At 44.8% G+C, this 10,964-nt stretch overlaps 2 protein-coding genes across 2 annotated transcripts; both read right to left on the bottom strand.

Annotated features, from left to right (window-relative positions):
* Nucleotides 1–94: 94 nt before the first annotated feature.
* On the bottom strand, nt 95–6,360 carry LOC132257258 (serine proteinase stubble). Its single transcript, XM_059754097.1, has 6 exons — nt 6,198–6,360; nt 3,822–3,947; nt 3,553–3,732; nt 642–1,225; nt 555–576; nt 95–490 (listed from the first exon to the last, which is right to left on the bottom strand). Exons 1-6 carry the CDS (start codon nt 6,358–6,360, stop codon nt 321–323), a joined length of 1,245 nt encoding a protein of 414 aa, XP_059610080.1. The 3' UTR covers nt 95–320.
* Nucleotides 6,361–7,605: 1,245 nt separating this feature from the next.
* On the bottom strand, nt 7,606–9,043 carry LOC132257257 (serine proteinase stubble). The gene is given in 4 exon segments (XM_059754096.1): nt 7,606–7,729; nt 7,731–7,985; nt 8,044–8,281; nt 8,476–9,043. Coding segments are annotated over 4 exon segments (1,185 nt in total).
* Between the last annotated feature and the right edge of the window lie 1,921 nt (nt 9,044–10,964).

Below are 10,964 nucleotides of genomic sequence, written 5' to 3'. Positions count from 1 at the left end.
CTCGATGTATGCAAAACACGCGGAGAGCTTTCACAAAAGCTTCCAATGAAAATAACACCTTTTTCTTATCAAAATAAATTATTCATCTTGTCATTTAATTACTCAAAAACAAACCCTACAACTTACAGTATAAATTCTTAAAACCATTTAGCCTAGAATACATTTATTTACAAACTCTCCAGTATTGCGCTTGTTCTCCTTCAGCGAGAGGGTTGGATTTTGAAAGATGCACACGCACATTGTGGTCGAGCGAAGTGTGAACAAATTCGAGGTTGAAATTTGTTTACGAGAGCAAGGTCCTCGCGAGAGTTTGGAAATCATCACATTTTGTAGTCCTTTCCCATGACTTTCTCAATCCACGGCACAAATTTCTGTATGTTGGTGTAGACGCCGGGCAGGTGCTCGCGCCCACAGCCAATTCCCCACGATACAAGGCCGATGAGTGTCTTGCGACCCTCCAGACTCAGCGTCAGCGGTCCACCGCTGTCACCTGAATGCACACACAATTGAGTTATTGCCCAAAATTCTCTGGGATGATGTCCCAAAACACTCACCTTGACACGAGTCTCTGCCGCCCTGCGAGAGACAATCGAAAAGCATTAGCATAGTGTAGAAATTGGGAGTGTCATGTTTACACGTACTTCTTTGTATCCCGCGCAGAGGAAGACATCGTGGATTGTCTCCCGTCGTCCGGCAGCTCGAAACCATCTTTGGCATCGCTCATTTGGTATGACCTCCACGTCCACCTCCTGCAGGACCGATGGAACTGTGCTCTGGCCGTGTCTGGTGCGTCCCCAGCCCGCCACAGTGGCCATCCTGCCGGTGAGCTTGACCCCCTTGCCGGGCAAGCAGACGGGCAGGATGTGCTGCTTAAACACCACCGGCCGGTCGAGCTTCACGAGCGCCAAGTCGTTCCTGAAGTCCGCCGGAGAGTAGTTGGGATGCACTTCCTTACGCTCAATGCTGTACTCTTCGTGATTGAGACGCTCATCTTGATCACGCACGTCCCACTCACCCAGACGCACCTTGAGATTGGCATTGGGCGTTGTGGCGACACAGTGAGCCGCCGTGACGACCCATCGATTTGACACCAAAGCGCCGCCGCAGCTGAGCTTGCGCGTGAGAAAGCCCGACTTGATCAAGGCCGCCTGCCAGGGATGGGAGCCAAATCCAGTCGAGTGACCCCCGACAATCCGATTGGATCGCATGTAGAGTTCCCCGCAACCTGAGAAGAGGGAGATAAGAAGATCAGATTTAGTGTCTTCGTTTGTGAAGCATTCTTAGCGTGCTGTTGCGGACTACAAAGTGTGAGAGTGCTTGAGTGCTCTTTCTGCCTAAAGTTTGGTGCTGTCTGTGGCTTTCTCAACTCTTGCAGCACCTTGAATCCCATGCACAGCCGACCCATCGTCCTGCATCTGCACGAAGTGCGGCCGATAGGGATCGTCATCGCCAATGGGCGATGCCAGAGCGTCCACGAGGGGATCGTACGGTGACTCATCCGGGATGCCGAAGTGATGATCCGGCACGACACTGGCTGGGCGATTGAACACAGGAAAGCCCAACTGATTGGTCTCGTGCAGCCAATCCTGCGAGGGTCGCGGTGGCGCCGGCCGGTAAGGATATGCTGTGGGCTTCACGTACGATGGCCGCTGAGTCGTGAGTTCGGCGGTTGGATAAAAGCCAAACAATTGTATAATATCACCTGAAATGTGCCTCATTCAAACTCTGCGGTTTTGACGTCGCGATGTCACTTGTGACGGAAAACTCGCGAGAAATGGGTGAATAACTCGATCAGCCACAGCATGAATTTATGTTATATAAAATAGATTTAATGGGTCATTTAGTTTGGACTCTTAAGCTCTTCAAATATCCATTAGATTTCACGCTTTTTAGCTTTTACACCGCAGAAATTAATGAGCCCTCTTTATAAGGATTAATTAAAAATCTGTACTTAATCTCTCTTGCAGAAAGTCCATTTCCTGGCAAGAAAGGTCTCGAGTTATTCGCCCTCTTGACTCGCGAAGTCACCGTGGCGCAGAAACTCAAGTGTAGAACCTTTTCTGAGAGTGACTCATGCCATTAATAGAATATGCAATTATCTTGCCATCGAAAGGGAGTCCCGCGTGCATCATTCTCTGTCTGTTTGTGTCTCATTTCACTCTCCATCGTGTGTATAATATCACGAAAGAAAGGCAAAATGATGTGAGTCAATGTAATGTGTTTTAATTCTGTTGAGTTTTCATGTGGAACGATTTCATTTTCATTTTGTATTTCTCCTCCAGGTGATTCAATTTGTGTGTTTTACTGGGCACAAAAATCTTCTCACAGGTCTTTTCTTCTCCGCGTTGTGTTTAATGGATGTTGATTGCTATTTGGTGTGTGCTTGTCGAGCAAATAAAAGTGACATTCAAATTGTGCTCTGCGCGCGCGAGAGCCAGGAAAAGGGCACACAAGACAGCCCGAAGTAGAGTGGAAATTTATTACTTCTGTGGGCAAAAAAAAGGCACAAAAAATTTACCATGGAAATGAAGATGATTACCACCTTTTGTAGGGCAAGTGAAAATGCGCTGAAATAATCTCATTAAAGCTCTCCATTCAAGCTGCGTCCCGAAGAAGAAAACACTTTCATTGGCAAGCGCAAATGCTCAGCGCGTCGCATCGCGTGCAATTTATTGCACGTATAGAACACAAAAGAATTGTGAAATGCTCCAAAAAAAATTGGTGGAATTCAACACCCACAAAATGGCAACATACAAAGTGTATCATTCGACATGCAGATGAATTATGCCACTCACGAGGCGCACCACAAGTGAGAGCTTTTTGCTAAAGGCAATTTTGTGTAATTTTCCTGTCGCTTTTGTCTTGCCAGACTTTTTTCTTCCGCTCCAGAATTCTTCTCTCTGTGCTGGACTTTTTATTTCCATGATGATGTCACAACACTTTTATCACACATTGAGGTTTTTCTTATATCAGCTGTGTTGGTTGCATGATGATTGCATAGAATTTTGAATAATTTTTAGGGGAAGAAAAAGAAAATTGCATGTGCTTTGTATAATATTTCATGGGTTTTGACTGCGAGGATTATTTCACGTTTCATTCGAAAGTCAAAAAACGTAATTTGTGTGTGAATAGTTTACAACGAAAAAGCGATGTAAACATTTTGAGAAATCATGTCAAATGTCCATCTCTCAATTCTTATGAATATTTCTTTTCTCTCTCTCTTCGAAAACATCTGATTATATGGTGGCGACATGGCAATAAAAAAATGCCTGGCAGAAAGTGATTGAATGGAAAAAGAGTTTTGTATAAATAGAAATACAAAAATTGAGGAGGAAAAGGGGAGGGGAATTAATATTTTCACGCAGTGTTAAGTGAATTCCTTCGCGGCGAATTTGCCATTGACACTTTAGGGAGAGAAAGTTCAATGGGGTTTTTTTTTGTCTTCACCTCTCATTGTTGACTATATTGCATTGACCTTAAAATGAGTTGAACGCATGATGTGGTTGTGTGTGAAATGAAAATTGATAGAGAGTGAATGATGGCGATACTCACTGGCGTTGTGAATGGCTCCGTGCTCGGGATTTGTGGCTGGATGGAGATCTTCGTCGATGCAGCATGACCATATCATTCCACCTGAGCACAAATCCATGGGTTTTCCACCACCCAAAACGCATGATATGGACAGGCCGCACTCGAATTTCTTCCCCTTGTATTTACATGTTTGCGGGATCACTGGAAAAAACGAATGGGAAATTAGATTTTAATTGTCAAATGTCTAGAATTTCGAGGATCGATTGCCAGGTCACTGATTTTACTCTTACTTCTTCCCAACATGTCCATAATATTGGCGGACTCGTAGGAATTGTAATTTGTGGGGTGTTTTCGTGTCAGAGCGTCCAGGAGGAGAAGATCCTGCTCCTGACGCGACGTGGCCACAACTGTGGCACCTTTTATATCCAATAACACACTCATAAACACTACAATTATCACAGCATTCACTTTCAATTGGTGGCATTTTGCCCAAATTCTCCAACTAGTCATTTTACTCCCTTCAATTTCCCTCTTTCACTTCAAATCCAGTCCAAATTTCACTAAATATCAAATGGAAAGATTTTTATACAATAAATCTCTCTCTCGCTCACTCAAAGTGGGAAATTTTTCGTGTGATTTCAAACTCTTTTTCTGCACTCAAAACAACCTATAAAATCTCAAACTTCATCATTGATCATGTTTCTTGGCTTTTTTTTATATCTCTTCTCTTCACATTCCTTTTTCACGATGAACTTCCTTCAGTTGAACTTTCTTGTCGAGGCCGCGCACTGGACCAGATAATTCAAATGAGATATCGCGCGCGATAGAAAAGTAACTCGGATATTCTATTGGTGGTGCAATTAAGCCACGACGAAGAGATGGAGAGAGATGGAGAAGAGCGATTGAAAATGAAGTGGAAATAAGAAATTTTCAATAGATGTGTAACACTTTGTTGGGTGACCCAATTACTTTTCACTGCAGCAATTCAGAATTCTGATCCAAATGCCTTGTTGATTAGCATTTTAAGAGGAGTTTGTGTTTCGTTTGTTCACCTCACGAGAGCCACTGATAAATTCCGCAACGTTTCGTGTACAAGAAATTGTGGCTAAATGGCCTGAAAGATGCGGATTGAGCTGTGCAAAAAGGAACACTTTCGCAGATTGATTTACAACACGGTGGAAAAGCCAATTTTTGCACTATGAATCCGTGAGTGAACCAAAAATTGCCATCACGTCTTGGAGTTTGGTGTGGAACTAAAGGAGAAGAAAGAGGCGCACTATCAAAAGAGAGAAGAAGTTATCCATCGTGCAGTGAAATTTCTTACTTTTTCAATTATTTACCCACTACCTCATTCACCTCTCTCGGCTTCAGTGTTTGTGTTCATTCCTTCACTGTATATTTTACTACACTTCTTGGCGTCTCTCACACACCAATCTCTCTCTCTTTGGGTGCCTTCAGCTCTGGAGTGTCTCCAATTTTTCACGTATAAAAATCCCCCAGAAAACTCCTTCACAATTCTCTCTCACTCTCTCGTCAATGCGTGGTGACTTTGTATTTGTGCACTTGTGTAGAAAAATCCACGCATTGGTGGACAATGAAAGAGAAAGATGGGGAAAAGACGTCGGAGGTTTTCATGTACATAGCAAACATATGCGGTGATTCATTGAGGAGAAAAATGATTGCAAGATAGATTGGAGTAACCAGCATAAAAATTCACAACTCTTCTTTCTTCATCTTCTTGTGAATCATTTTTTTTTCGCGAATGAGAACCAAAAGTCTGCACAGGGTGATCTGAGAGGCGAGATTGTGTGGCGAACGGAGAGTGAAGGTTTTTTGGAAAAATGCAAATACGCAGCGGAAGTTGAGGAGGAGGGAAGAAAAAAGATGAAGAACCCCACAATTATTTCACTCTTTTTTGCATTGTTTAACGTGGTGAAAGTATATAAGCTCGTGCTTTGTATATAAAATACAACAAAGTGACACTGTGAAGACAAAATAGACTGAGCTAAAATCTTATGGAAATTTATGAGCAGTTGCGAAAGATTGTTGAGATACATTTTAAAAGTCAAAAACGATTAAATTCTCTCGTTTGTACACCCCTCGAATGATGGAAAATCTCACTTTTTCTCTCACTGTGTAAACATAATCAGCTGATATTCAAAGACAATTCGCGATCGTTTCTTTATCATTGTTGACACACTCAATATTCACGCATAAGTGTCATGTTAATTGCCTTTCCATTCTCGCACATTGACTTTCATTTTGCTTCAAATTGTGTAATTAAGTGATTTGTTTGCAGAAGGAGCTTGAAAACACTCTGTGAAATGATGCACGCACTCAGAATTCTCTCATGAGTGGCGCGTATTGGATTACAAGAAAAATATTTTCATTCCACACTTCTCACCACTTGGCGGCTGAGCACTCACTGAAGACGTGAGGCTCAAAATTGAATTACACATGTGTTACAATTCTTCTGAGATGGAGTGAGACACATTTGGGAAGGTGAGAGAGCCCTCTTGAGGCGCCGAAGACACCATCAGCGTGTTGACCCAATTTGCCGCCAAGTGGGAAAATCAGTGACCAAATCCGGGTGATGACGAAATTGTGTCTTTCGTCATGTGTTTAAGGGAAATTGCAGAATGTCAGGAAAGTTATTTGCAACTTACATTCGAAGTCGTCGAAAAATTTGGCTTCTTTGGGCATTTGATGCGCAATTGAGTTCCTCAGTGAGTAGCTGATGACGCGATTGTAGCCCTCATTCTCCTGACCATTGGTGATGAACAGGAAGTCCGTCCAGATGGCGATCAGGATAAGCGGCAGCGAATGCATTTTGCCACGCAAAGGTGCCATTAAGAGCGGAATATGTCTCACGGTGTCATGGCATTGAAGGCACTTCCTCGCTGACAGAGATGTCCATAAGAGAGAATTCACTTTCACACAAATCACAAAAACGGCCACAATAACATCTCTCTGGCGAGTATCTGGGCGATGGCGGATGGTGGGTGAAATGTCCACGCCGCGGTCTATTGTTGATTGTTTGGCGAGAGCGCGAAAATGTGCGCGGCGACGAGGAAAGACTCGCCAGAGACACTGACCTTCGATATTTCCAGCTTTCTTTCGCCACTCTTGCGCTGTGCGTGCCGAGAAGCTCACGCGGAGGCTGCGAGGACGTCGCAGTGGTGATCCTGAAGCTCCCAAAGTGCGATTGAGCGCGTGGTTCAGTGGAGTTGTGGCTCCATTTTCGATGGTGTTCGGGTGGAGACTAATTTTGACCGAAAGCCTGCAGCGCAGAGAGTCAACGCAATTGGAAAGTAGCCGGCGCTCGTGAGTCAAATGAAAATACAAAATGTGTACGTAAAAGAAGTGCTGAAGACTGGATTATTTATCTCATTCAGGTGCTGGCGTCTCTCTTTTCACTTCTTGTGATCTCCATAAAATTGTGAGTGGCCACGAAATACAACGCAGACACACATTTTGGTTACTCAACAGTTTTTCGCCACCGCGCGCGCTCGACGCCGCGGTTTCCCTCCGTCGAGGAATAAAGCACACGACTGCGGAGGATGGAATGATATTCATGGTCAAGGTGCAAAGATGATCAGTGAAAGTTTTTTTTCCTCTTCTTCATTTCGCGCATCTCGCGGCCGCGGGCGAAATGTCTCAATTATGAATATATTTGAATAGCATCACGAATCGCAGTGCTGGGTGTGAGCGAAAGAGAAAAGAATGGCTAATAGATGCTGGCGACTCTGCACGGTTGCTTGGGAAAGTCTGGGTCTGCATTTCACGGGGTGTTTACCATATCGCTCTCTCTCCCTCTCTCGCCAGAGAGCATATAATTCACGGTTTCCGGAGGAAAATCACTGGAATTTCGCGATCTGTGCCTTCGGCTCAATCGATTGGCTAATTGAGGCGGTGAATTTGGCAAAGTGGATCACTGAGCAAACACTTTCTTCCTTTCTTCTGCGCGTGAGAAGCCAGATTTATTGCCCAGATGATTGACCATAGAAAATCACCAGCGGGAATTCCCGCGCGCGCGCGAGAAGCGCACTCTCGCGGCGCCGCGATGCAGGCAGATTAGGATCGCTTGATCATCTCTTGAATCCACTTGGAAGTCTTCATCACGTTGTGATAGATTCCGGGCTGCTTCTCCACGCCACAGCCGAAGCCGGCGCTCGTGATGCCCACCAGGTAGTGACGCTCCTTGATCCTTGACGCATATGTGACCATCGAGATGACCGGCGCACAGCATCTCGTTGAAGAGCTCAACATTGATGTTCTTGCTCTCATGCCACGCCACACATTCTGACAGACTGATGATGGGCACTGAGGCTGTCCTCAGGATACTGGTTCCTGTTCCTGTGCTCGCCTCAGTCTTTCCCCAGCCCGCAATCATGCCATTGACTCCAGTCAGATCCAACTGGCCAACGGGCAAGCAAATCGGCAAGATGTGACTCCTACAAGATGGGAAAACCATCAGAAAATTTCATTGATTATCTACATCATCCCTCTTACTTGTATCCAGCCGGCCGAGAGAGCTTCAAGAGCGCCAAATCGTATCGGTCGGGCTGTGTGACTCTAAATTGGAAGCGCGGATGAATAATCTTCTGCAGCACTTTGTGTCTCTCAGCTGGAAGAGGTTCAGAAACCGTGCCCGAATTTTGAGTGTCCAGCTCTCCCAGGAAGACAATAATATCACGAATCCTCGCCTGTTGAATGCAATGCGCTGCCGTTGCGATAAACCGCCGCGAAACTGTTGGAATGATGTAAAATATTAATCGCATTACATTTCTTTCCAGATAGATGTGCCTGAGAGATAAATGGGTTAAATCGGACGAAAGTTACCGTTTAAGCGCAGTGATATAACACTTTCTTATTAATGATCAAAACGTGTGATTTTTTGCTGTGTTGGGATTTCTTTGTGTTCTTTCTAGGGCTGACACTTACGTAAAACACCTCCGCACTGGTACTCGAGGATTCTAATGTGTGCCTGCCACGGATACTCTGCGAATTGTGCCAATCGTCCGCCTATGATGCGCTTCTGGAGGGTATTTTGGCTGCTTCTCGAGACGCCACACTCGAAGGCGTGCGTCTCCGTGTCGATCCGCCGGCGAAGGAGCGACACTTTGGGGTAGACTTTGGTGGGTTTCGCAGGTCTCACGATGGGCGGCTGGGGCGCCACGATGACCGGCTCGGGATTGTCTGGGATGCAGCAGGAGAAGAGCCAGCGATTCTCACCGCAGCCCTGCGCATGGCGACCGCCCTGGAGCCAGCAGGAGAAGGAGAGCTTGCAGGGCATCACCTGGTTCTGGTGCATGCATTCCGACGGCAGGCCAAAGACGCTATTGATGATGCCTTCGTGGAGAAGGAACAGAAGGTGTGATGATAATGGGGTGTTTTCCATTGAGCAGCAAATGTTGCGTGACAAATACTCACTTGCATTCAATTGATCGGCGGAATTGAGAGCGAGCAGGAGGCAGAGTCTGAAGATGATCACGTGCTTCCATTGTGGCATTATTCAGTGGTGTTGGAGAAATGAGTCCAGAGAGATATTACTGAGGCATTGTGCACTCATTGTGTGCCATCCAAGTTGATATTTTTGCGTGCTTTCGGACAATCTTTATGCCTCTCTTGACACCATCGACGTCATCGTGGGGTTTCAGCTGCCAATTAAGTGAATCTCTCGCGAGATCATCCGAAAAGAGGAGAAACGCTTCACTGTGTGTGTGTTCGACCTCAGGAATATCACGCTTAGAGCCGGACACGGAGTTAACCGTTTTCTGGGCAAATGCTCGTCTTTCTCTCCGTGCAAAACACCTTTGCAAGAGAAGATGTGCGCGATTGACCCAGAGATTTTAAAGTATCCGCAAACAACAAAATTTGCCCTGAATCACTTTTGCTGTGCAGAAGAAATCGCGGGTTTGATGGATTTCTTCTCCCTAATAGAAAAATTGCTGATGATGATTGCTGTTCGTGGACCTTTTTTGTGCAGATGATGCTGGGTGATATTTCGTTGGTGATTCTGTCCTTTTTTCTCAGTCAGACATCATCAAAGTGTGGCCGGAGACAATTTTCTCCATTTGTGTGTTTTTCTCCGTGTCACAGAGAGCCAAGAAGTGGGTTAACAATAATTGCACGAGCGAAGGCAAGAAGATCAAAAAATCCTCTCTTCAACCTCGCGTCTGGTGGATGAGGAGTTTTCTGGATGTGCCGCCGCCGCCGCACTCGAGCGTGACGCCGCGATGCTGAAGAGATCCAGAGATATTTTCTCCTCTGTTCACTGAATTTTGGGTTGTGAAGCAGAAAATCCCGGTTAGAATTCAATTTAGCGTTCAATCACTCCTTGAGTCACAAAGTCAGCCTTTGGCGATGCCGAGTGAGAGTTGAATGGCTGAGAGTGTGAGCTTTTCTACCGTCGAAAAAGTCTCTGCAATCACCGGACAACTTGTTGGCGCCTGAAGTGAAATTGAAAACAATATAAACTCGCGGAGTTGCGCCGATAAGATTGTGTGTGAACGGAGAGGGAAGTGTTGTTTGTAGGCAAAGTGTGCTTGTTTCGAGGTGAAGATCAAGAGCACAACACCTTGTCAGGAGGACAGTTCACCGAAAACTGATCACTTGTGACGTCTAATCCCACTCTCGCGAGTCTTTCTCTCGCGCAGGTGCTGTGATTGGAGTGGAAACGTGTTTTTGTGAACTTCTTCAGCTGAAGAACACTCGCGAGATGATGATGGAACATCTAACTGTTCTTCACGCAACATTTTATCCACTCACGAGATCACCGGATCGTGCCCAGAGGTGTTCTCTCTCGTCATCTTACTTCGCTGTATTCTCTACCATTTGGCCAAATTGCTCTCTCCCGACTCTGCAATTGTGCTGCAAAAATCACTGATCATCCTCACTTGCTCAACATTTCTGCGGGGAATGAAATTAGACCATCTTGTGGCGTATTGAATTGATGAGTAGAGTCAAAACAATCGCGAGGAGAGGAAGAGAAATGCATTCAAATTGAGATCATTGGCAGATTGATGAGGGGAAATTAGGGACAAGATTGTTAGGAAATTTGTTTGGTTTTTCTCGCATCTTTTTTGTATTTTATTTTCGTCGTCTATAAGGTAGAGTAATTACAACAATTAATGACTGGACTGTAATTATTCGATATCAATTAAGGAAGTTTATGTACAAAATATTTTACACACAATTTTCTCTTTCACATTTTGCTTTGTTCTTCCCTCAATTAATAAACATCGAAATTGGAAGAGGAGAAAATTCTTCTTGAGCAATTTTCGTCAATTTGATGGAAATCTAAACACTTGAAGGCATTTTTTCTTGAATTTCACAGCGAAAAGGGTGAAATTGGTAACAAATTAAATTGGAGGTTTATATTTCTTTTGCGGTGAAATCATTTTCATCGATAATCTCCTCAATTTGTGTTT

Source organism: Phlebotomus argentipes, unplaced genomic scaffold (genome assembly GCF_947086385.1).
Source record: "Phlebotomus argentipes unplaced genomic scaffold, Phlebotomus argentipes genome assembly contig_42, whole genome shotgun sequence".
Taxonomy (NCBI): Eukaryota; Metazoa; Arthropoda; class Insecta; order Diptera; family Psychodidae; genus Phlebotomus; species Phlebotomus argentipes.
Note: the sequence above shows the minus strand (reverse complement) of the source record. Positions and strands in the feature narration are given on the sequence as shown.